The 27,571-nt window shown below is 39.5% G+C and overlaps 1 protein-coding gene across 2 annotated transcripts; it reads left to right on the top strand.

Moving 5' to 3' along the window:
• Positions 1-7,355: 7,355 nt before the first annotated feature.
• Positions 7,356-27,159, top strand: LOC134823578 (phosphatidylinositide phosphatase SAC2-like). 2 transcript variants are annotated; one of them, XM_063835113.1, is made up of 22 exons: positions 7,356-7,445; positions 12,184-12,271; positions 17,926-18,089; positions 18,316-18,412; positions 18,562-18,634; positions 18,822-19,020; positions 19,164-19,335; positions 19,534-19,683; positions 20,362-20,489; positions 20,622-20,730; positions 21,166-21,314; positions 21,467-21,560; positions 21,704-21,812; positions 22,014-22,095; positions 22,260-22,361; positions 22,509-22,626; positions 23,024-23,121; positions 23,444-23,551; positions 23,711-23,783; positions 23,950-24,092; positions 25,231-25,309; positions 26,274-26,422. In XM_063835113.1, exons 2-22 carry the CDS (start codon positions 12,190-12,192, stop codon positions 26,321-26,323), a joined length of 2,379 nt encoding a protein of 792 aa, XP_063691183.1. In that variant the 5' UTR covers positions 7,356-7,445; positions 12,184-12,189; the 3' UTR covers positions 26,324-26,422. The 2 variants fall into 2 exon arrangements, with proteins under 2 accessions (XP_063691183.1, XP_063691181.1); XM_063835111.1 differs by lacking the exon at positions 25,231-25,309 and having other exon boundaries at positions 26,274-27,159.
• Positions 27,160-27,571: the final 412 nt, after the last annotated feature.

Below are 27,571 nucleotides of genomic sequence, written 5' to 3'. Positions count from 1 at the left end.
TGGTAATGAAACTGCCCTCTAGTTAGGAACCATGTTGTAGACACTATTGACGACATGGTACCAACTCTCGGCTCTGAGCTGGTAACTCTCCTTCACATGATCAATGTTTCGCTTAGCCTCGTAGTACTCCTGTCCCACAGGCTCGAAGGGGGCAGGGTCCCGGTACGTTTGGTGTCCTATTGAGCGGAACAGATCCAGAACTGTGCTCACCATGTTGTGATCCTTTATCTCTCCTTCTGCTATCATCAAGATCTTTAGAACTCTGGAAGAGAGGGAGCGGGTTTAAAATCAGAGGGGCGGGGGGAGGGGTAAATCTACAACTTTTTTTAAATATCATAATTCGAACTTGTCTTTCTTTTTTAACACAACCTGGCATATTTCCATATGGTAAAGCTAGGTAAATTTTACACACGCACTTGAGTATCTGCTTCTCATATCCAGTTAGGTGGCTAATCTTGTCCTTAATGTGGTCTACAGCACTCTCCCAGTTGATACTGAGATCTCTCACTGGAACTATGAAGGTCATGTGATCAAACACTGCTGTCCCAAATAGAACCTGTCACAGTAGTTTAGTTAGCGAAGCTGTGGTCAATCGATGAAGCCAATCTTTTGAAGATCATAGATCATCCTCCTTATCGTTTAACTTTTGAAAAGTGAGAACTGATAAGTAACCAAACCTGACAGAGTTTTATAAGACACTCCTGAACGTGGGTGATTGTACCCTCCCACTCGAGCATAATCAGGAAGGAGTTTATCCCAAACCCGGAGCAGAACCTGGAACAAGTTCAGTTACACTGCGCCAATCCGATATGTTAGTTTGTTTGTTTATTATACCTGTCCCCAAGGAAACAAGGATACAAGGATACAAAAATGTAATTATATTTATTGAGTTCACAATAGTGAACTCAACTCAAACTCCAGGGTGTAAATACGGGTTATTCCTGCAAAGTGCAAAGGTACCACTTGTATTGGACAATCCGATATGAATCGAACTGCAGTCCTGACAGTATACTATAAAATGTTCCAGTTTTTAGACGAAAACAAGAAAAAGAGGACCTCTTTTTGAAGGCGAGATAACTGCACATCTTATCGATTTGTTTCTCCGCAACTGCTTGTGCTTTGTACACGTCCTGAGTGATGAATGGATCAGATTCCGTGCAATATTTAAAGTAAATGAGTTTGTTTTATAATTTATCGTAGAGGATCTCTGGAACAAAGTTTTCACCCTCAACATCTCACATTGATTGTCAGAATTCGGTTACATGTCAGAGGGTGGCTAGTTATTAGGGACGGGACAACTCTACGTTTTGCAATATTAGAAGCTGCATCTTGAAAAGAGAAATCTCTCATCTATTCCTAAAACTTGTGACAAATTATTTTAAAAGTATATATTAGAGAGGACACTAGGTGAGAAAAGCGAAATTCTTAGCATAGAAATAATTAGATACAGTAATTGCTGAGTTGAAGAAAACTAGAACTGGAGGGTCGGGTTGAAAGGGTTACCTTGATTGATTCTCAGCGGCCGAAAATATTGAACTCCATTTATGTTCTCTAACTTCAATGCTTCTAGGATTGACTGTTTCCAAAATCACAACTCTATTCAAATAAAGCTAAAATTCAGCAGAGACGAACCTTACTAAGATCAGCAGCTAACTGTACTTGTAGTGTCATACCGTACAGTTTAATTGCCTTCTTATAAGTGAAGCGTAGCTCGTCTTCTTCCGACTCTATAAACTCCTTCACCTGGTAATTCTGGGTGATATTAGGACTAACCCCCCTACAGCTAGTATACTAGTATAGTGCCGTGGCACGGAGTGGCTTGAGTTACTGAAGAGGAGATAAGCACCTCAGGCCATCCCAACACTGGGAGTGACCTGCACTTGTATCTTGTGTTGATATTTGCTGCTTCTGGATATATTATATGGAACTATCTATATTTTTTGTTTTATTATTACTAGATAAATGAGATATTAAATATTCATTAGTTTATGTTACCCTTGGTTTGTTGGGCTGGTCAGTCTCAGTTAGACTCCTGATAACAGTTGCTGTCTTGTTGCCGAGGAAGGAGGCCTCGTCAAAGTAGTCGGTAGCTAGGTTTTCTAGAGGATGTAGAAAACACTGGAATATCACGTTACCCATCCACTTGTGGGTCTCCTGTTTTAAACCTAACAGTAGGAAATTATAAATAGGATATTATGAGTTACAGGATATTATGAGTAGGATATTATAAGTAGGGTATTATGAGTAGGATATTATGATTAGGATATTATGAGTAGGATATTATGAGGAGGATATTATGAGTAGGATATTATGAGTAAGATATTATGAGTAGGATATTATGAGTAGGATATTATGAGTAGGATATTATGAGTAGGGTTAATATAAGGTCCAGATTAGCAGAAAGATACTTTGTAGAGAACCAATAATTCTTACGGTGTAACATTGCATTATACAATATACATGGTCCACTATTTATTACTATTTCTTATACTAGTGTTACTGACTTACCAAGTACCCTGATTTGGAAATTATCCGTAAAGAAGGCTAGTTTGAAGATAGCTTTGTGCTGTTCTGACATCTCAGCTTCTGTCATCTTCCACGTGTTCTTTCCTTTAACTATATCAACTGAAAGCGCGGGGGTAGCGGATTACAATAGTGGAGTTTATTGAGTACTTGCATCGTCAGTTTGAGTTATTAGGACAACTTAGCAACTTTAAAACAAGGTTGGCAAATCAAACTAAAGATGCGGGAAACTAGGAAACTGTACAACTACAACTACAACTACAAACAGAAGATCCTCCCTCTTGCTATTAACCGTGCCGCTTATAGCACTTTAACTAGCACTTTAACTTGTACATTTACCTATTTTCTTCTCCCTTGTTACCAGGTCATCAGGAAGGTACATCTTCAGGGAATCAGAGGTAGTGGGCTCCATGGATACTTGAGACGGGGTAGTCAGACCTCTTCTTATCCTCTGAGATGGGTCTCCAGTAATAAGACCAACACTGCTGCTTCTGTGAATGATAGAAACTATTCCCTCCAGTGGGTGGGTCATGACAAATTCGCTGTGCTCCTCCCGGTGCTGTCATGTCTTTGAGAGGGGAGAGGAGTGGAGCTGTTAAGGAACGCGTGGGGTAAAGACTTTCAACTGATTAAACTTTCTAGCTGAAAGACTTTTAACTGTCTGTTTTTATTATGAAGTAGCATGTGGTTATTAATGGGGTTTTAAGGCACGTGTCCGTGGTCACGTGTCAGCAGTCACATTAATTTTATGAGGTGAGATAGAAAGTAATGTCTTTGACTTCAAATAATCAGACTTAAAGAGATCGATTTTGGGCCTGGTATTGTTGTAATACCGCGTGGCGCGTATAATACCTTTGCATGTTCGTATCAATTTAACGCAACCAAGATATGCAACCTCGCTCTACAGTCTCGCTCTACAGTGTACACCAAAAAAATCAAAATACATACATAATAAAACGTGATGATTACAATTTGCGACTTCCAACTAATAAAGATAAATCCATGATCCAGAATTCCTTGAGAATGAATTTAACAGACTCGACAGATCAGTGCATTTACAAATTATTTGAGAACGTGCTTTGCATGAAATTTGGATCATGAATAAAATAATACAATTATCGCTTAGTTTATGATTTTTACCAAACAATTTAAATTGAATTATGTCATATGTATATATTATATGGCGTATATAATATGTAAATAGAATGTGTGTAGAATGTCGGAGCGTGTAGAATTTATTAAATATGTTAGAATTTATTTATTCATAGCTTCTCTGTATTGAACCGTTTACATTAGGCGTGTGTGCTCTTTCGGTGACTTTGTTGATTACTAGCAGAGATACTGATAAGTGCGATGAGACATTTTATTTTATCCCTTCTTGATGTAGTCATTCTTTCGTGTAATATATTTAATACTATATTTTATAATATGCTTTAATATCATTCTTCAAGGTTACCAAAATACAGTGCGATTTAACTTTTCCTTAGATATTGACCTATTTTATTTTTTGTGTCTCTAGATAGAATGGCTAACAAAAGCTGTTACGTAGATGAACGTCAGAGAGATGGTCCCACCATCTCTCACCTATTCCAAAACAAAATGGAGTTTCGAGAACTTGCTAGATGCTTGAGAGAGTTGTCCAGTCCAAGACAACAACTCTATGTGTGGCTTGACGGTATTCTAAGTTCCGAGAGTGTCAAGAATCTTTACATGGTTTTTGAGCTGTTTAAAGAATTCTATCCTAACCTACCGTTTATGAGAAATCAGGGTGAAGGCTCATTTAATAATCTTTTTAATGAAGAAGCCTTGGATAAACTTGTGCGGTTTAAAACTCGCCAAGGATGCTTCAGTGACCAGTGTACACCCTTACTTCCTATGCGAGCTAGTGCATATAAAGAACTACGGTCAAAATGTTTTATACAAGTTGCTACGTTGTGAAGACCTTGTCTCCAGCAGTCACTCTCGAAGAATTGAGTGCCTTCGTCTTGTACCATCCGAAGAGTTCATATTCAAAGCTTCTGACCACTGGTTTTTCTTACCAACGGAGACATGAGCCATTTTATTATAAAGGTGGTTCCTGGTCTAATGAGTGAATTTGACATGCAGCTGGTCGGGGATGAAGGTGGCTCCGTTACAGCAGACAATGTCCACATCATTTTCCAAGAGTTTCATATTGGAGATAAACAAGAGTCCCAAAACCCATTTTTTATGCTCTTCCTTTCTTGGCTCGGAAAACCCGGCTACAACAGGGAGCCTGATGATCCTCGACGGTATGCATGGGGAGATCTGTTCCTCTCAAAAGGAGGTTACATCCGACTCATCGTTTTTGTTGCAGCGTGAACTCATACAAGAATAATATTAGCTTGTGATGATTAAATGCTTAAAAGGACTCTTCCACGATTTTTGTATGACATTAAATCTGACCACGCCATGATTGAGTTGACCTCTTTAGCAGGTCTTTAACCTAACAATTTACTGTACAAGTTAACAAACAAGAGTTTATCGCTGCATGATTAATAACTTTTTGTGGAATCAATAAATTAATTAGAGCATATTATTGTGTAAATTGATTGGTCAATTGTGCAATCAAAATTATCTAAAAAAATGTAAATCGTTGTTTGTTTCATTTGTACAGACCGGGTAGTGCAGTTTTGACTTTTTTATACTCAACTTCTTACCTAACACCTTCTCAACTAACACCTTCCCAACTAACACCCCCTCAGCTAACACCTTCTCACATAACACCTTCTCACTTAACCCCATATCCAAAAACCCGCATTCTCGCATTCTAAGAATGTAGGAAATTTTTAAAAGTAGGAAATTTTTGACAAAAAGTAGGAAATTCGAGAGCCAACTCTGAGAATTTTCGATAATATTTCAGTAGGAATTTAAGTGAAAGAGCAGACTAAAAGTTGCTGGACCGTTATTTAAATGTCCTCAGTCAGGGATCCACTGATCCAGTCTATCAAATTTCGTTTCACAGACCAAAGTTTGTTGCTATTAGGCATTAGCTACAAAATCTGTGCATCAAGTAACCACTAACCAGATGCTAATTATTGGGGCATTTTCGCGTACACGACATAAATAGTTGTCATTATTACTTTATTAACATTTTACTATCTACTTATCTAGTCTATGAAACCGGATATGTCTACAGTGTCACCCGATATCTGTATTGGCAAGCAGTAGCATATACACATCACGTCTTCAATGTGTGTATCACACTGCACACATGCACACCCAGCCCAAATTCGTGTGGCGTGAGAAAATATCAGAAAAACAGGGCGTTTTAACTAATCTGTACGATGATGCTAGAATGGGCGTGAGAATTGGACTTTTTCTAGTTTTTTAATTAGTCGCTCTGCCCGCTTGCTTTTGTTGCTTACATTGGGTAGTCGAACTTCCTATTAATTATGAATCGTCCAAAGTTCAAGTCTAAATCCGAGGTCCAATGCGGTATATGCAAAGAAGTTTGTACTCGAGCCAATAATCTAAAAGTTCATTTTAAGAGGTGTCACCCAGGGCATCAGCCCTATGAATTCATACCGAATCAACCTAAGTTGGGTAGCTATCACATTAAGACATTAATCGGGTGGAAATCATTTTTGCATGAATTATCTTTATATGCTCCTGATCCTAGTTAGGTATCACTTTGCTAAATATACATATCTTGGATTGATCTTGACTCAGAATTTATAAAACTGATCAAGAGCTTTAAGTATGAGCAAAATTTACAATCCCGTATTTATCGTTAAAACATCGCATGTAACAGTTTTCAGAAAGCACGTGATACAACTAAAGTAACGTCAAACATTGACAATACAGATAGGGATGACAGAAGTGTGCAAAAAGAGCTCCAAATTAGGCTGATGGCCCCATCACCATGCTGAGGGTGAAAAGCTTGTTCAACAGGTTGCTACGAGAATGGCAAGAAACCACTCTTTTCTAAAAACCACCCATGGGGGGATGGGGGCGGCTATAGAAAACTTCTGCAAATCTCAATATAGACTACCATTCCAGTTTTGATAATAGCATTATCAATCATGTAATGTTGTGAACGGTCATCAATGCAATTGTAATAACTTTATGTCAGGAGTCTGGAGTTCAAAGAACATTATATAGTATTATGAGTTGATGTAATACGTCTAAACATGCATAATGCATAAGCATTCTTTGTTGCGTTTCCTATCTTATTTAAATAGTAAATACTAATAGTCATTATTATATTTTTGGAAAATTTAAATTCCTTGTTTCTTGAATATTTGGTCTCATACTTGCTTCGTTCTCCAAATTTCCTTAACCCTGTATTAGTTTATAGCTTGAAAGCAGAAAGTAATGGTAGTAGATGAGAAAACATTTTTGCCAAAATTATAAACTCTTGATACTTCATGCTGTCTCCTATTTCGTGCTTTAGTTAAGCCAAGTGTTTAGGGATTCTAGAATCCAGACAATTTATCCCAATAAAAATTGAAATCAGAAAATAGTATGCTAAAATCGTTCTCCATTGTCAGATTCGTTCCAGGAGGCCAAATCTAGTTTAAATTTCCAAAATTTTCGGGGGCTTCGCCCCCAAAAGTAACCTAGGATTATCTATTAAAAAGCATTCCGGGCCCTAAAAAAGTAAAATTGAGAATCTGGAATCCGCCATGAAAAATCTTTGAACCGCGCGAATACAAAGACTTTTTATGCGAGCGAAGCGAGCGGGCCACAGAAAACGAAAAAATTGAGAATGTAGGAAATTAAAATTTTTTTGGATATGGGCACTTAACACCTTCTCACCTAACACCTTTTTAACTAACACCTTTTTAACTAACACTGTTTGCAGATCAACACACGGATACATCAGAAGTGATAAGAGAAGGAGAAATACCAGCGCTGAGAGATCTCAATATCCTGGACGTTAACGACATGCTTTACAACTGGTATTTAACTTAGTTAAATTTATTTAACTTTAATTAATTACATTAATCGCATCAATCACATTTAAAGGCTTCACAGAAATGGTTTGGAAAACAGCATATAATATGACTTTGTCTAATTATTGGTTTTATCGGTGCTCATGTATCTTATAGATCGTTAAGAACGCCCAGTTATTTTAGTCTGAGACGAAACGGAATCTCGTTAGCTTTTCGTGTTAAAAAGACCCTCATAGACCCAATATCCGTAGAAATGACAGATGATGTTGACGGGGATACACCGTCGACCTTTGGATGTCAGCAGTTCAAACATGATATTTGTCGTATGATGTGTGGCTACATAATGTATGGCCAGCATCAAAACGTCTGTGTCAGGAGAAATCAGCAAAATGTCAAGATTCGGGATGAGCTGACCAAGCTTGTCGATCAGACATATCATCAGAGTATCTGCTTCTGGGTGTTTATGAACAGATCGGTATCAGTTTGGTACATTCGATAGCAATGTTGTCCCATAGGCTATGACGTATGTCTTACACATGGTATCCATCAAGGATTGACAGCTTTCTGAGAATAATTTTGTGAGAGTCTGTTTATTCTTTGGGTGGGAAAGTAACTCTTTTAGAGTGATGTCTTTCACAACGGTAGAAGGACTTAATCTAAACTGTACTTGAGTCTTGTGTCTAATGTCCCAAGTACCTTGCTTCAGGATTGAAAGAGAAGCTTCATAACTGTCAAAAACGAGAATAACATGACTGTAAGCGCTGATCTCGTTTTTGATCCGTTGTTGGAACTGCTGTATAAGGTCTTCCAATTTGAGCATGTCTTTCATCCTTAACTGATTTACAAAACCCATGCCATCCAGGACAACGCAGTTTCTGACTGAAGTCGGGTAAATGACAACATGATCAGATACAGTTTCTTCTAACCCTCTTAAAAATGCAGCCTTATCGTCACATTTGAACATCTTCCCCTCGTTGTCGAAGAGTGAGTGAGGAACCACAGAGAATTCATGTTTAGAGAAGAGCTCTGAGATGTCGATTCCGCTTCTGCGTCTTGATATGACCAGCAGTCGGGTCATCAAGCCCTTCTCTTCCCTCAAACTTATTCTGCCAGTTCTAATTCGTATTTTTGTTTCAATTGGCTCCCATTTACAAAAACAGCACACTACTTTGGAGTCGAAACAATATTATTTTACAGTAAGTGGTTAAGTGTGCACATGCACATGCATCGACAATCTTATCAGCTATGTATTAAAAGATAAGCACGAACAATTCAGTCACGAAATATTTTGAAGTATATATTATGTGACGTTATACTATGTGGAGTAAGACAATCTGCAGGTTATAATACATTGGTTTTTATACTAATTTGACTGTATCTTCGAAAACATGCATTTTAGGGTTAATATTACTTCATAAGTCTAATATAAATGTGACCATTGCGAACATTTTGGACGGTCTCCTAAACTTCTTAGACCCTCATAGACCCAATTACCAAAAATCATCGAAATTATGAGGAGCGTCAACTAAAAAACCATTTTTCTGCGATATTTCCGAAACGAAGCATTTTAAGGTATATGTTGCTTCATAAGTTGTATATAAATGTGGCTATTAGGTACAGTTTGGTGTATCGGAATAGTCTTTACGACTTTCAGGAGCTGAAATACAAAAATTCGAGTGGCCGCGAAACCCTGAAAAAGGGTGTGGCCGAAAACGCCCTCATTGCATGTATTTCAAACTTGCCATGAAGTCCAAATGTTTTAAGAATCATCTAGAGAGGTGATAACCGTCGAGAAATCGCTTTTAACACGAAAAGCTAACGAGATAACCTTTTAGAACGGTTGGGATCCGACTATTTGGCTTAAGCCCCATAGACAATGTTTTGACGGGAAATTAAAAAGTAATCATCATTTATAAGACATCGGTATAAATATGTTCAAGATTATAATATTATTCGGTCCTGTAAGCAATAATTTTGAGTGTCGATTTGTAACCTTCAGAGGAATTTACTACTTAAAGTTATTTGCTTGTAGTTCTATTTATAATATACAGGGTGGCCCATAAGTGACTACCCACACGCAACCTCTTAATAACTCACGTAATTCGTCTCCAAATTGCACCAAAATTTCAGAGATTATAGATATGGGTCAAACTTAGATTTCCTGAAAGTTTCGTAAGCCACGCCCAATTACAGTGGGCGTGGCGTGACACTCCCTCTTTTTCACTATTGTCTTCATAAAATGAGAACGCTTTAAGCTAAGAACTCAAAATTTTTTGCACACATTTGGCTTGATAATTGAAAACCTTTCCCAAAGTTTCAAGTTCATTGGTTATAATATGGCTAAGTTATGACCATTTCAAAACTCATCGGATACGTGATCCGAGCACTCAGTCAGTGATCTCGTCACTTGGTTAATGGCCTGTTCGGCTCACATGCACCGCTTGATTGGTTGCAGCCTGCTTATGGGCCGGCCTATACAGCTGACTGCACCTAAAACGCTATCACACGAATTTATGGTGGTGTCACCATTTCAGGGCTTGTTAGCCCTGCTAGTCACAGGTTCCTTTTGAGTTCTTAGCTTAACTGTCCAAGCAGAATGTGGATCCCTACTTTGAGGACGAAATCTGGTACAGCGACAAGGCCATATAAACGGATATGTCAACTCCCAGAATGCAATTCACTGGGGCTCTACTAGACCGGATGAAGTGGTGGAGAGAACGGCTTTTCCTGAAAAGGTCACGATCTGGTTTTTATCCTAAAAATTTGTGTTTCCCTTTCTAGCAAAGTCATCATCGGTATCCAATCAAAGCCTAATGAACCTCATTAATACACGCTAACGCCTTACTCTTGATCAGATTGGGTGACGAGATCACTAATTGAGTGCAAATATCACTGACTGAGTGCTCGGATCACATATCCGATGGATTTTAAAATGGTCATAACTCAGCCATATTTAAACCAATGAACTTGAAACTTTTGGAAAAGTTTTCAATTATCAAGCCAAATGTGTGCAAAAAATTTTGAGTTCTTAGCTTAAAGCGTTCTCATTTTATGAAGACAATAGTGAAAAAGAGGGAGTGTCACGCCACGCCCACTGTAATTGGGCGTGGCTTACGAAACTTTCAGGAAATCTAAGTTTGACCCATATCTATAATCTCTGAAATTTTGGTGCAATTTGGAGACGAATTACGTGAGTTATTAAGAGGTTGCGTGTGGGTAGTCACTTATGGGCCACCCTGTACTTATTGTTATATTAGATGAAATCTCACTAGTTGAATACTGGACAGTTGCACGAATGTGGTATCGTTTTTGATTAAGTCCCCAAGATTCTTCATGCTGCAGTACGTAACATGATGGGAATACTAATATTACTAATATTAGTAATATTACTAATATTACTAATATTACTAATATTACTAATATTACTAATATTACTAATATTACTAATATTACTAATATATTACTAATATTACTAATATTACTAATATTACTAATATTACTAATATTACTAATATTACTAATATTACTAATATTACTAATATTACTAATATTACTAATATTACTAATATTACTAATATTACTAAGCTACTGTCTTGATATTGACTGATTAACTAACTTATACTTCATATTATTACCATCCTACAGTCAGTAATGTGTGTATAATAGTTAACCCACTGTTATTGTTATAAAACAGTTAATGGTTACAATTAGCTGTTGTTTATTTGTGTTAGTTTAGCACTTTAGCAGTAAAGAAAGTGCCGTCACCATGAAGTGACCATTTGTATTGTAGTGTATTTGTGCACATATTGCACATTGTATTGTATTCTCAAACTGCACGTGCACTTATTTAATACTGGACTGAAATAGTAAAATTATAGGTTGTACTACAATCATGCTTGTGTACTTAGTATCTGTAGCAGACAGCAGTGTTGTATTTGATCTGTATCCTATATCTAAAACCGTGCAATATCTTCTATTTGATCTGTATATTATATTTAAAGCCGTGCATTACAGGAATTTGCCACTAATTCCCCCAACACATTACTAAAGATTGCTCCTTACTCCCGAGTCCCTATTATATTATGTTCTGTACTGTGAGGGTTATTAAGTGTTGCACCCCTAATACTATAATACTGCCTTACCACATTACTCGCCTTAATGTCTTTTAATAAACATGTGTTCGCCTCTTGTATAGCCTTCCTTCATGTTAGTTGGTTGTGCTTTACCTGTTTTTGGTAATTTGGTTAGGAAATATGGTATGAAGTACGTGTACGAGGCGAGATCAGATCTGAACTTACAGTGACTGCCTTCGTCGTTCGAATTACACATTGATACTTGATAGTTGCCTTGAACCTTCACATTATTTTGATTGACCGCGGAAATGATCAATTCTGTTCCAGTAAATCATGATAATTTTTATCATTAACAATATATTTTCATTTCTATCTTCTCGAATGAATAGATTCATTCAATTCTGGTATTTGATATTCAGAATTAGATGAGATCGTAATATTTAATAATGTCATATCTTAGTTCTTAATTATCTTACAGTTAGTGCCGAATTACTTACCTAATACCTAATTTATCATATTATTATGGTGATAAAAGATATGTTGGATCGGTTGTTTGGTTGACAGAATTACTCGTTTCTTTCTATTTGAATAGCTTAATCACTAGTACTCTTTTGTACTCATTTGTACTCTTTTGTACTCTTCCAGTATCCCTAATTCCCATTTCCTATCAGAGTGAGATGTTTGAAGTGTTCTCAATATCTGGACATTATGTTCTGCACGATGGTGTCAAATCACTCTGGTGCTCCAAATTGGACGGAAGTTAGTAATTATAATTTTATAGCTGTTATTTGGGATTATTACCGCATAACGCTAGACATAGGATGAGGGTATAATATTTTTTTCTTTGATAAACTACATATAAAATAAAATGTGGGGGGTCTTATCTTCTTATTGTCGATAAAATCACAGCTATACGAATTATATTATTATTATTAGGGGGATCGTCGTCAAAAAACAATAAAAATATCGCCATTTTTGCTTTTGAAATTCTTGTAGAGGTTGGTGTTATACCGGGATCTTGAGGACTAGTTCAAGTACTTTTTTAGGCGTCTAATACAAAGTGATACTCGTTATATTAGTTTGACTTCTTGAAAGGTAAAGTCAACAAAGGCTTTTTAGAATATTGGAACTTAACACAAGTTCATTCGTATCTCTCAAAACGGGTCAGACAGACTTATTTTACAATCGTAGCCACGGACGGCTATGGAGTATGGAGGTGAAAGTAGTGTCATGTGAGTCGTGTTTCTCAATTGTGATTGGCTGATGTTAAGATAGTGTTAGGACGGTGAAAGGTGAAGGTAGTTACTTAGTCTTAAGGTTTCTGAGAATGAATTCGTAGGGGAGGTATTACTAATAGGTGTGAACTTGAAGTGTTGAAACTTGTAGGCAATGCTTTGTGAAATTAGTATGAGTTTATTTGAAGCCGTCCGGGAATAAAACATGAAATATTAGAATTAAAATTAAGAAATGAAATTATATGCTCTACAATCTTCCGTTCAGAAATTTAGTAAAATTTAAGACCCTCCAATAATTTAGTAAAATGTATTAGGATTATAAAATAACAGGTATTACAGTTGATGTTTTTGCAAAACATCAATTAATAAACATTTAAAAAATTGTAAACGAGTAAAACATACGAAAATGTTAATGTTTTACACTGTTAACTTAACCTTCGATATCGATTCGTTTCATTTCGTAAGTTAACTTCTACACGTATACTTCTATTCGTCTTTCGTTTTAAATTCGTTCTTGTTACACAAAAATAAATTCGTTACATTAAATAATCATGTGATTCGACTCACTGATCATCCAGGGTGCATTAGGCGCCCTTTCAGATTAAAAAGTTTAAATAGAAAAATTAATTTAGTCCAAATCGGTATCCGTTTCAGAATCCGAGTCTAACACATTCATCTTGTAGGTGAAGGGTGCTGGCCGCTGGGTGATTGTTAGTTAATACTCATTGCGTTTTAGGAAGTAGGCTGATGATTAGTAGTTGCAATGAGTATTTTGAGAGTTGGAATTCTCGAAGGAAGATTAGGAATATTCAAGGTCCGCACAAGTGCTTGATATGATTATGGCTTTTTTAGGAATGTTCACAAAAGAGCAGTTTCAAAGCAACATTCTCGAAATTAGCGCCTGATTACGAAAAAGGATTGTTGTCCGATTAGTTAGTTTTTACTAAATGAGGTGTCTAGACATTCATTATTAGGTATAGTGAAGACATTTTACGGTTTACAGGTGATAGGAGACTATAATAGAGGTACTGTGGGTACGGGAAATCGGTGGTAAAGTTACAGAGCCATGTGCGTCTGGCGCGGGTTTACTGACCACTCAGGGCGCCAGCTCCTTGTGACAGCAAACCTCTACACATGGTGACTCCGCATTACTCGAGATCAGACTTATTTAGCCAGGTCACTGATTTCCCGATGGCCGATACCGAAATTTATCACAGTCATTTGGTGTATGAATAAGTCCATTGAGATAAGACTTTCTTGATGCACCACGGATCCCTGTAGTACTTGCTGAATTTACGGTAATGTTTGATGGAAGGAGATAAAGGTTTCAGGACCAATACCTTGTCACCTTTTTTGTCTGTTCTGCGGAACCTTCTCGTTTTATCGTGAAAAGTCTTGTGGCGTATTTGATTTACACTAATGTTGTTGCTTACGACATTGTACAAGTCTTTCATATCGTGGTACGTGGCTGGAGCAATATGAGCACCGGATTTATAATATACTGTGCTATCGGTTTTTAGGGATGCATGAGGATCAATAGGGGTATCAGAGTTCCTGATTGGAGTGGAGTCCTGTTTAGTAGATTCCTCTGATTCGGTATCCATTTTATCTTCGTTGTTAGTCTTCACTTTGTTCGCAACGCATATAAAGTAAGTTTGTGCAGGGAGACTTTCGAAGGCAGTCTGGTTCACCAAAGGTGACTTTGATAGGCTTTTCTCTCTTAAAGCCGGGTTATTTTCTACAGCATGTTGAGGGAGAGGTTCTTTCTTGAAGTTATTCTGTTTCTTTGTGTGCGTGTCTGCAGTATCCTGCTCTTTTTGAGATTTAAGGTCAAACATTAATATTAAATCTTTGACGCTGTATTGCGGCTTAGTTTCAAGGCTCGAGTCTCTTTGGACTCCTGGAGGAGGTGATTTTCCGACAGGAATAGGTGATTCTTTGACAGGAGAGAATAATTCTTTGACAACAGAAGGTGGTTCTTTGACAGGAGAGTGTGGTTCTTTGACAGGAGAAGGTGGTTCTTTGACAGGAGAGAATAATTCTTTGACAACAGAAGGTGGTTCTTTGACAGGAGAGGGTGGTTCTTTGACAGGAGAAGGTGGTTCTTTGACAGGAGAGGGTGGTTCTTTGATAGGAGAGGGTGGTTCTTTGACAGGAGAAGGGTGGTTCTTTGACAGGAGAAGGTGCTTCTTTGACAGGAGAGGGTGGTTCTTTGATAGGAGAGGGTGGTTCTTGGGAGTTGGGTGGTCTTTCGCAAAGATTAGCAATGAAGGAATAGTTGCTCACCGTCTTATTATTAAAGTCTAGGATCATCCCGTACTTTTCGAAGAAGATTTGTCCTAGAATACACTCTTCTTTCATTTTAGATGTAACCACAAGATCTATTTCGAAAACAGTTCCCTTAATAATGACATGAGCACCTCGAATGACTCCTAGAACTTGTAATGGCATACCCGTTATCCCTACTAGTTTGAAAGTGGCGTTTTTAACCAGGTATAAGAGATTATGTTTTTTGACGAAGTCTTCACTTACTAGGTTCATAGAGGCTCCAGTATCTAGGAGAAAGGTTGTACGGATGTCAAATATGGAAGCATCTAGATATACATATCCATTGCACGAATTCACAGATGTGTCATGTTTCAGCGTATGTGGCGGTAGATCCTCCCTCCCTCTAGGGGAGGGGTAAATTAGTTTTTTGGGACTGTTGATGTAGTTTTGGAGTAGAATCTGCCGTTGCTAGCAGCATCTTGAGTATTACAGTTCCATTCTTGCACTGGACTTTGGTTGTAGGATACCGGTCCATAATCAGAATATGCATTTATTCCATTGTACGGGAGGTGTGGATTAGTACAGTGGTTGGTGGGTGAGTCTGGTGGGAGCTGTCCAGGTAACTGAGCTTCATCGAAATGTACTCGAGCATCCTGGTTTGAGGCGTAATTTCTAACGTTCGTTTCAGATAGTTCTGGTCTGGTGTGGTTGCCTTGTCCCTGATACCCTCTAAATTCTGTTTCACTGTGGTATCCTCTCTGTGATTGAAACCTACTTAGGTCACTAACCCGGTTTCTGCAATTTCGAATCATGTGCCCAGCCATTCCGCAATAGTGACACGAGAAGTTTCGATGGTTCCAGTTGGGTGAACTGGAGCGAGGATCTTTCAGTGGGCAGTCTATGATATAATGTCCCGGTCTCTGACATCCATAACAGATAACTGGGGGTCTTCCTGAATGTCTGTTATCTCTTAGATTGTCGTTGTAAGAGCTCTGAGGCTGGTTACTTCGTATGAGATTCGGGCCGTAGTAGGAACCGGGTTGATGTGCAGTAGGGTGTTGATAGGGGTGGTCAGAGTGTTCATCGTTTGCGTATAATTCAGGTCTTCGAATGGGGTGCTGGGGAAGGAATGAGTTGTTACTAGCGGTATTTGCTGCAGTGGTTCTCTCGTTCTTTAGTACCGACACTGTAATATCATCGCCTTCTTTAAGAGTGGATCTGGCTCGATAAGCGCAGTCCAATTTCACTGCTACCTCGAGATTTCTGGCAAACGTGTCGTCTGCGTTCCCTATTAGGACAATAGAGATTTCATCTCGGAGAACTCCACCCGAGAGTGCGTCAATCAGAGCTGATTCCATGGCTGCTTGGTTGTCAGAACGGTAACCGAGTCTTCCCAGGTCTCGTAGCCTCTCACCAAACTGGGCCACGGTCTCGTCAGCTCGTTGGATTGCTTTCTTCAATTCGAACCTTGCATGTACTGCTTCGCGAGGAGAACTTAGAGCCCTGATTACTTCGTCTTTGAAGGTGTTCCAATCATCCTCGGTAGCGGAGTCCATAGCTTGAACTATAGCTAGAGACTTAGGGTCCAGATAAGTCTGAAATGATTGTACGGCGTTTGCGTCCTTTAGTCCAACGACTCGCCTAAAGGGTTCGAAACATTCGAGGTACGCAGTGATGGAGGTTTTAGCAGGGTCAAATATCTCTGGTCTTCGAGTTCCAGCGACGCCTGCTCTGAAATCCACCCTAGCTTGTTCTACCGCTGCGGCTCCTGCATTTCTTGTTGCAGTCTCAATGAGGTTTCTTACTTGGGCTTTCTGATCTTCGGTGATACCGAGAGCTTCCACAGTTGCCATGTTCGGTTAGAGATTTAGGTTACCGGAAATTAGAAACACGATTCGAAGGATGTGACTTTGTTGCAGGGGCGGAAGATTAGAAGTTCTGTCCGTCTTGGATACAAAATGCGGTAGGTTCAGTGGATGGTTAGTAGTAACTCGGATGTTGCTTAGTGATGAATGACAATCACAATTAGTTAGAATTTAGTTAATGTAAATTCTAAAAATCTAAAGATTCGCACTGGTCACGTACTAAGAGAATTAGTAACTGTATTTAAAACGTTACAAGCTTAGCGAGATTAACTAAAACAAATCGAGGATCGATTAGAAAATGACCTCACTGCACTGCCGTTAAGCTGAGTTCGATTAGTTGTTCCAAGCAAAAACAAGCAAAAACAAATAGTGCCCGGGTTCTCCACCAATGTAGAGGTTGGTGTTATACCGGGATCTTGAGGACTAGTTCAAGTACTTTTTTAGGCGTCTAATACAAAGTGATACTCGTTATATTAGTTTGACTTCTTGAAAGGTAAAGTCAACAAAGGCTTTTTAGAATATTGGAACTTAACACAAGTTCATTCGTATCTCTCAAAACGGGTCAGACAGACTTATTTTACAATCGTAGCCACGGACGGCTATGGAGTATGGAGGTGAAAGTAGTGTCATGTGAGTCGTGTTTCTCAATTGTGATTGGCTGATGTTAAGATAGTGTTAGGACGGTGAAAGGTGAAGGTAGTTACTTAGTCTTAAGGTTTCTGAGAATGAATTCGTAGGGGAGGTATTACTAATAGGTGTGAACTTGAAGTGTTGAAACTTGTAGGCAATGCTTTGTGAAATTAGTATGAGTTTATTTGAAGCCGTCCGGGAATAAAACATGAAATATTAGAATTAAAATTAAGAAATGAAATTATATGCTCTACATTCTTATGGTGCCCGACAAATATATAAAAAATCTGATGACTGTTACATATATATTAATTAAGTGACTTACGATTAACAGCGAGTCAAAAGTATTACAGGGGCCCCCCCTCCTCCCCCCCCCCCCACCTCCCCCTAGCGATTTTAAACACAGTCTCCTCAGGAGTAGTCCCCTCCAACTCTACAATCCTAGACGAGTCTCTAGACCCTGTCTGTCTAGGCACCTGTCATGGTATTGTTGGTAAGATCAAGTTCCTGCCGGAGAGCCCTGATAACTTGGTTCTGATTGCCAATAAGGAGGTTGTCTGTAAACTTCACGGTGCCACGGTAAAAATCATTAATCATACTTTCTGTTTATTTCAATTTTCAATGCAGCGATTCTTATTTATTATATTGTCATTTGAGGTGGTCAAATATTGATTTACTGCGACTCCTCCTCCAGACAAACTGTAACATTTAATTTCTCTTCCACTTCCCTTACAAACGATATTATAATTTTCCAAAAGCAATAACTCAATAATAACACAGATTTACCGACACATTCCTTCTCCAGGTTCAGCGTATAAATGATATAGTGATGTTACCCCTGTCCCTGGAGACACCCTACCTTGATCTGCCGGCTTGCAGTAAACACACTAAACCTCCTAAAGGTAACTTCAGATTAAAGTTATTTTGTAGTGTCTAATTACGGTATTTGATCTGGATTCTGGAAGCATAGTACGAAATTAATTATATGATAGACTTCCTGCACTCCCGTTACCCATACATTATAATAATGTATCTATCATTTCCTCTGCAGGTGAGAATGTGACAGAGACAGACGCTAAAATAGAGAGGAAGCTGGAGGAGGAGTTTGTAAAGTGGTTTGAAAAGTAAGTAACGCCCTCCCCCCGTAATTGCCTCCCCCTCTTTCCAGTAAGTGAAAGTTGACACCCTGTCCCGGTAGCTTGGTTATCATTCGCACTTTCAAGATTCCGTGTTACTTAATCTAGTTGTGGGTTATTTCATTTTTATCTCTCCCTCTAAAATATGAGTCCCTCTAACATCACCCACGTGCAGATCTTTCTACTACTCTGAAGAAGGAGACATATCCCACACGTTAACTGAACTCTGTAAAGAACCACTTGATAAGACTAAACCGATCTGGCAGCAAGCCAAGACGGAGTATTTCTGGAATGAGAATATGTTGGAATGTCTTATCTCTGTGTACAACCAGTTCCCCGAACTGTGCAACCCCTGGATTATCCCCGTTATGCAGGTTCGTACTGGAATGTTGCTCTGCTGGGATCAGTTATAAATTTCAGTACACGTCGTGCTCCTCAGATCAAAGTAGGTTGAACATGATTCAGTAGCAGCTAAATGCCCTCATGAAATGGCCAGTCAATAAACCATGCTCCCCAGGGGTACATAGAGCAAGCGGAGATAGCCCCTACCACAGAGGAGAGTATGAGAGGAGTCAGACCTCCCTCTACCCCTTCACTTGACGGACCTCTTGATACCCTCACTGTGGTATCCAGACGGAGCAAGTACCGGGCTGGCACACGCTTCAAACGCAGGGGAATTGATGAGGACGGTGAGTACTACTCACTGAGTACTTGGAGTGTTAAGTTAGTCCTAATTGCAGCCGTATCGGTATAGTAGGAGTTTTTTTCAATGTTTGAGGGATTCATTACGAATCGGTTGTCGTAATAAGACAAATTATGTATCCCTTGCCGATAGTTGATGCAGACTCTATTTTATTGTTTATGACTATGAGACGTAACTGGTTCAGGTTGTCCTGCAAACTACGTAGTGACTGAGCAGATCCTACAAGCTGGAGAAGAACAACTGTCCTACACGATTATCAGGGGGAGTGTTCCCGTCTACTGGTACCAACCCCTCACTAACTACCGTCCTAAACCGGTCATCTTACGGTCCCCTGGTGAGTCCTAAACCGGTCATCTTACGGTCCCCTGGTGAGTTCTAAACCGGTCATCTTACGGTCCCCTAGTGAGTCCTAAACCGGTCATCTTACGGTCCCCTGGTGAGTCCTAAACCGGTCATCTTACGGTCCCCTGGTGAGTCCTAAACCGGTAATTTTACCGTCCCCTGGTGAGTTCTAAACCGGTCATTTTACGGTCCCCTGGTGAGTCATAAACCGGTCATTTTACGGTCCCCTGGTGAGTCATAAACCGGTCATTTTACGGCCCCCTGGTGAGTCCTAAACCGGTCATCTTTCGGTCCCCTGGTGAGTTCTAAACCAGTCCCCTGGTGAGTCCTAAACCGGTCATTTTACGGTCCCCTGGTGAGTCATAAACCAGTCATTTTACGGTCCCCTGGTGAGTCATAAACCGGTCATTTTACGGCCCCCTAGTGAGTCCCAAACCGGTCATCTTAACGGTCCCCTGGTGAGTCCTAAACCGCGCCGGTCATTTTTCGGTCCCCTGGTGAGTTCTAAACCGGTCATTTAACGATCCCCTGGTGAGTCCTAAACCGGTCATTTCACGGTCCCATGGTGAGTCATAAACCGGTCATTTTACGGTCCCCTCGTGAGTACCGTCCTCTCTATTTCAGCTCTCATTATCAACTAATCGCAATCTTGACACGTTATTTGTTTCAGAGGAAGCACTGGAAGCATTTCAACTTCATATGGACAGGCTGGTAGCTACTCATGGAGAAGTTGTAGTTGTTAACCTGCTGGACAGCGAGGGCAAAGAGGCTCCCCTTGGGGACGAGTTCGCTAAAGTGGTTAGTTTCAGTGTTTATTTTAAAACTTACTTTTACTTCAGTTTTACAGGTTTACAAATGACTTTCACCTCAGTTTTATAGTGTAACAACTATTATCTTTTCGCAAAGTTTTTAACTATAGATCTGTTCTAGGCGTACATGTACAACAACGAACGTCTCACCTATGTGGCATTTGATTTTAACGAGTACTGCGCGGGAATGAAGTTTGACAACGTTCAGGTGTTGCTAAAAGAGCTTCAAGGTACGAAATTTCAGTTATTCCATTTTCTAAATATCACCACATTTTCCATTACATTTCCTTCATATGTCCCGCATATTATTAACTCATTAACTAATACTAATCATTAATGATACCACGTGTTTACAACCCCCTACCACGTGTTTACAACCCCCTACCACGTGTTTACAACCCCCTACCACGTGTTTACAATCCTCTACCACGTGTTTACAACCCCCTACCACGTGTTAACAACCCCCTACCACGTGTTAACAACCCCCTACCACGTGTTTACAACCCCATACCACGTGTTTACAACCCCATACCACGTGTTAACAACCCCCTACCACGTGTTCACAACCCCCTACCACGTGTTCACAACCCCCTACCACGTGTTTACAACCCCCTACCACGTGTTCACAACCCCCTACCACATGTTTACAACCCCCTACTCACCAGGCATAACAAACAAGTTCGGCTACACCCACGTGGTACGGGGTGAGATGAGGGAGTGCCAGGTAGGGGCTGTCAGGGTCAACTGTATGGACAGTCTGGATAGGACTAACGTGGTGCAGGGAGCTATTGCTAAACACACCCTCAATAACCTGGTAATACCTGATAATTAACCTGCTAATACTGGCTATTATTTCGTATTCTTTACAGCGTTTATATATCAATATACATGTATGTAGTTGGTTCTAACTATAAGTGTGTTAATTTTACCTCTACGTCCTCTTCTTACATCGTTTCCCTATACTAGGCTGAAGGTGTTGGTATCACGGAGGATGATCTCTCAGTGCCGGGCAAGCTGCTATGGGCTAACAACGGAGACGCTATCAGTACACAATACGCAGGTAATGTATGTCACCTTTCTGCATATACCGTACACAGACCGTACACAGACAGTACACAGACCGTACACAGACAGTACTTTAATTGAGAACACAACTTATTTAAAACCGTAACCAGCTAACATCACATGACTACTCCCTCTCAGGTACAGCAGCATTAAAAGGAGACTACACTAGAACAGGGGAGCGGGGAGTGGCAGGGATGATGAGAGATGGAGTCTCCTCGGTTACTCGCATGTACATCAACGTCTTTAGGTTTGTTAGTCTACTATTTACCTGTAATCACGTGCTTACCTCTGTCTTTATTAGCAAGGAAATCCCAGTAGACCAATCTCTAAACTTTTTCTGTGATCAGCAAATTGATATCAGTCGTTTTATAGAATGAGATCTTACGGTAGTCGGTATCCGTTTCTGATGCGATAGAAAATTGAGGAAATTTTATGAAGATATGTTCAGGGATACGAACAGACAGGCTGCTATCGACATAATGCAGGGATTGGAACCGGATCTGGCGGAGATCCGGGACGAAGTCAGGGAGGTTAGCTCAAATAATTTATTATGAAAAAAGTTATTGATTTGTATCTATTATAAGACTCCCACCCGCTTTGGATGCTTTCTTGCTCACTATACTACCCTGGCCTCTCTTAATTTCAAACCAAGACCCTAGCTTTACACTTTTAAAAAGCGTGACCTATATCCCAGGAACTAGACTGTATCCCCGCACTATTAGAACAAGTACAACATCTTCTACCTACCCAAGAGGACAACAAGACTCACAATATCTACAAGTCTTGGGTCACACAGGTATAGTACCCGGCAACCTTCAGTTCCAATTTTATTTATATACCATTTTTAATTAGATCGGTATTTTACTTACATTTCTTCTGAGTATGCTGTAATTTGTAAGTCAGTTCCAGGTGTCTAGCTGTTGCTAACATGTTTCCTCTTCAGGAATGGCCGAGTGGGGAGGCTAAGGCAGTGTGGCTCACACCAAAGTCGCTGAATATCGTCCACAAACAGGACCAGATGGAAATGTTGTTGTTATCTACCTGTGACCGTGTTCACATAGGTGAGCGCGCTGTGTTATTGTTAGTAGTGTTGGGGGTTAAGTTGAGGGTTACAAGCCAACTTCACTCCCGGACCTCCTAGTCTTGGACCAAATTATGACCGGAACAGTTAAATCTTAGCATTTGACCCTATTTGGACATAATTTGATTTTGTTAGACGTGAACTGGTCTCTAGATGAAAGTTTTAAGTTTCACTGTAAGGAAGTGAGTTATTTATCGTTCTCGCTGCGGTACCAGTTTTACCAGTTTTTAAAACTATGTCATATCCCATACATTTAACATACTAGCTTGATAAGATCTCTACCTTTAACACACTAGTTTGATAAGATCTCTACATTTAACACACTAGTTTGATGAGATCTCTACATTTAACACACTAGTTTGATAAGATCTGTACAGGTCAGCCGCCGGATTGTTTGGGACACTATATGAGAATAATAAACGGTCGAACTCACATTACACTTCGTCCCCTTACTTTAGACGTTACTCAGCTCAAGGTACAGTAAACAGTATTAGTTTTGCGGAAAAATAGGATAGATGATTTTGAAGACTAGATGGATAGTAATTAGAAGTTAAAATATACACCACGTGACATGACGTCACACCACGTGGCATGACGTCACACCACGTGGCATGACCTCACACCACGTGACATGACCTCACACCACGTGGCATGACGTCACACCACGTGACATGACCTCACACCACGTGGCATGACCTCACACCACGTGACATGACCTCACACCACGTGACATGACCTCACACCACGTGACATGACCTCACACCACGTGACATGACCTCACACCACATGTATTGTAGGACGTGCTGATGAAGATGGCTCACTCGATAGTAAGCTGCAGGGATGACCTAGGACTAACTACTCAGGTTCTACACGGACCTCTTACTAAGGCGGATATCGTGGACATGGTGAGAACTTCTGGAATCTTCTTTTAGTTCTATCTGAAAATACCGAACTGCTTTTAGTTCTATCTGAAAATACCGAACAACTATTCTTTTCAGTATTGTTTATAGATAAGTGCAGGCTCATCGGGAAAATTAAACTTCTCATATACTTCTCACTCCCAGGGATTTGACAAGATAAGGTCCTCTGCTAACTCCTTTGGAACTAGAATCGCTGCTGGAGCCAAAAGAATGATCGGTTAGCTATTTTTAAATAGAAATGTAAACAAAATTCGCCGTCGTATATTAATATAGACGGCGAATTATTAATTCATATATCAGATTGTTAGCACATGCAGTTGTCCCACTACTACTCTACTACTACTATTACTACTATTACTCCTGTAATGATTGTGTATCACCAGGTGAAGCTCGTGGTGTTTTAGACCACACCAAGTCGGCACCACCACCACCTGGTGACAGCGGCAGTGGAAGTAACTCTGACAGTCCTAGAAACAGCCCCAAGTTCGGGAAGAGGATGCTCAACATGTTCAGACGTGGGGAAGAGGTTTGTTTTTGTTACTTCACAAACACAAGGAAATGTTTTGTAGGCAGCTTAACGTTTAGTGGTGACTTTGTAACTAGAGTTACGCTTGGTAACTTATGTGATAATGAACTAGCGTAAAGGTTGATTTTACGGCTCTTTGAAATCAGTCATCAACTAATTTTCCTGCTTTTCTTACAAATTCTGATCATAACCTGATGAACAAATAAAGACATTACATTGAGTTTGCTGACGACTACCGTATTTAAAACTTACACAAAACAGACAAATCCAAACCGACTACGAACGAGGAGCTTCACAACAGTTCTCCGAATAAAAAAATCAAAGAAAACCCGCTCCTCCAAAAAGAAACGGTCCTCTTCTTGGTATACAGAGACAGAAGCCGAGCCTTTAGACCATGAAGACTTGTTTAACTTGCATGAACAGATGGCCGCCAACATGGGCGATCTTAACTTCGCGCTGTTAGGTTTGGAGGAAAGAACGGGAGAGAATACTGTGACAAACACACAGACGGACATACATACTGACATACAGTCGGACGGACAGACTGAATCTCACGACACAAGGTCTCGAACTTTTTGGTATATCCCTTAAATTTATAGGTAGGCTGATCACTAAGATATGTGTCAATGTGCTGGCGTTTTATGATAATATCTCATTCTATGAAGTAAAGACGCTTTTGTACAAAACATAAATAATTATCACAACAATATTAGCTGATTTAAAAATCTGGAATGTTACAACTGCTGTACTGTCATCTCATCTCGATGTGGTTCCGTGTTTATTGTTTGTTGTCTCCGTATTTTACTAGCAATTTTAATTGTTAGTTGTTACCAATGGTGTTTATTGTGGTGTCTATTGTGGTGAAATTGTGATATGATTGTTGTATTATTGTGGCTTATGTATATCGCAGGGTGTGACTGAAAGCGAGAGTGATATTCCAGGAGCATATTTCGTCATATCACTCAATCTTCTCATTATCGGAACAATTCTTGCTCATCAACAGTTCAATAATAATTGAGAGATGTGAGTTAAAAAGTAAAAACGCACTGTTTCTTCCTCTTTTTCCTCTCGTCTCTTCTTGTTTCTTTATCTGGACCTTCACCTTACGCCCTTTATGTCGATATAATTAATGTTTCAGGTCCTGCAAATGAAATCGGACGGAAAACCCCGCTTCATATTTATCGTAACCCCGAAGTTCTTGGTCTCATCTAGCTCACGTAATGACGTACAGCTTATTTAAAGCAGCTTATTCGCAAATACTCTTTTTTCATTCCCCGAATTTGTCTGACGCAGCGAGGGATTGAACTTTCTTTTATTAATGTTCCGAACTTTTTTGCTTAATTTCACTTAACCACGTTTTCAAATTTTAATCTCTGGTTTTATCAGCTCAATTTGTTTTTGATTTATCTTTCTTTTCTCTTAGAAGATAATATCAGCTTCTGAATGCTAAACTAGGCTTGGGCTCTTTTCTTAGTTCATCGATCCGGATACTGGTGGAGAGGTTTTGACACGTGCCTGTGAAATTGGTCAATCATGAGAGTTGATTTAGTAATCACTGTCGCGTGTCAGAAAAAATGTAGTTCACCTCTTCACCACTCTACCGGATCTGGACATAGATGTTAAAAAACTTGTAGCCGAACACATCAAAATGATAATGCTGCTAGTAACAATAATTATCTCAAGGGATCAAACCTATCCTCGGTATCGTAGGAGTTGTTAAACGATCGATCATTATAGTTATAGTAAAACTCTGATTTACCGTGAAAGCTGGGTTGAAGGAAACAGCCGCGCTAAATCGGGATTTCTGCCAATCAGGGCGTGCTAAATAGCTAAATCCAGGTTTTGCTGTTCCATCAACTTCAAGTTGATATTAAATTGGGGTTCCTGTGGGCTGTGCAGCTGTCTGCGGTGGAGCTGAATTAGACTACCCTGCCTGTTCCAGGCTTTGTCTTTTTTAACTTTTGTAGAACTCAAAGATCTAGCTGCTTTATACCGTTATTATGTTAACTAACAAGATCTGACTTTCTTGTGAACACATCTCTCTTTCGCTACATCTCTTCTTTCTAAAACTATAACTAGGCTTTTACTCTTTTAGTGAATACTCTCACATCTCCCAGTGATCCGTACTAAAAGTAAAGTAATACTGCACTAGTAATACGACTAACAAGTTCCCTATTCCAGGTAGGGCCGACCTTACCCCCAGTTCGCCTCTCCGAGATCGCTCACCGTAACAGTATCACACGAGTGGAAGTAGACGGTTTAAACGAACACCTCCCGGACCAATCCGGACCGGACACCTGCTCCGGAAGCAATTCGGACACTGAACAGGAACGACCTGGCATTGTAAGGACACTCCGAGTTGCTTGTTCTGACACAGAATTAGATAAAATAGCGGTGGAAGGTGATAATCTGAAGGGTAGATCCGCTACCTTGGAATCCATTGATAGTTTTAATAAGTCAAGGAGCAATTTTATTTTCTTTGATAGGCTGACTGCTACTTTTGACTCTATGTCTAGTGGTAGCCCGAAAGATTGACCCGTGCTGTAATATTTTAGTGTATAATTATAATTTGTAACATGTCTGTTTTCTACTTACAATTATTGGTGTTATCGACCTGTATTATAATGAATGTAAGGGCAGTCTAGTCCAGTGACTGCCGATAGTCACACGTCGTTAATGTTATATACTTCTCACGCATCATTCTATATATCTCACGCGTTATTTCAGGCTTTTCATGCGTTATTTCATACTTCTTGTGGAGCTCATACTTCTAATCAAGGTCTCTACAATATACTATTTATACTTGATTTGTTTAACTTTGCAATAAACTCACACCACATTATTGGTATTATACGTTGATTGACGATGTCAATCCTTCGCATCTCGCCGATCTTGCGAGAAGCATTATTTGATGCGCGCGCGACCCAGTAGTGCATCGCGCTACTATATTATACGTTACTTTTGTGTATATAATTTGATATAAATCATGCATATATTTAAACCCGCGTGTTGAATTGATTCATTGTTTGATATGTGATTTTATATCTGCTCTATCGTTTGAAAAGAAGTGATTTATTTTTATTTAGTCTATACAAAATCCAAGGTCAGAAATGCGGAAACGACCAAACAATAGTGATTCAATTTCAAAATGTTGTTTCCAAAAACTTAAAATTAAGGATAACAAACACTAAAATTCTTTTTAGCACATGTAAAATCTAAAAAGTCGCCTTGACACCATAAAAAACATTGTAATTATATCACTATTTTGATAAACTTCAGGTTCCAAACTAGCAGTATTAGAACATTAAACGAGCTCTAAGTCTAATACTAATAGTAATATGGTGCGCCGTGCAAGGCACCCGACTATCATCAATCATGATCAGGGGCACCGCATGGGATGATGATTAATCACTCACACTCGACTGTCACGTGACTTTTTCAACTCGTTCTCTAGCTGGTCCTGAAGGACTATTCGAAAC

This window comes from Bolinopsis microptera, chromosome 11 (assembly GCF_026151205.1).
Source record: "Bolinopsis microptera isolate Bmic1 chromosome 11, MBARI_Bmic_1.0, whole genome shotgun sequence".
NCBI lineage: Eukaryota > Metazoa > Ctenophora > Tentaculata > Lobata > Bolinopsidae > Bolinopsis > Bolinopsis microptera.
The sequence above is the reverse complement of the archived record's forward strand: the minus strand, read 5'-3'. Positions and strand labels throughout refer to the sequence as shown.

Bases quoted from the DNA above. Each gene is read 5' to 3' on its own strand.
- LOC134823578 (XM_063835111.1), top strand. From the start codon at position 12,190: ATGTTTGAAGTGTTCTCAATATCTGGACATTATGTTCTGCACGATGGT. The intron at 18,413-18,561 runs GTAACTTCAGAT...TTTCCTCTGCAG, and splicing joins ACACACTAAACCTCCTAAAG to GTGAGAATGTGACAGAGACA. The intron at 22,096-22,259 runs GTTAGCTCAAAT...CCTATATCCCAG, and splicing joins TCCGGGACGAAGTCAGGGAG to GAACTAGACTGTATCCCCGC.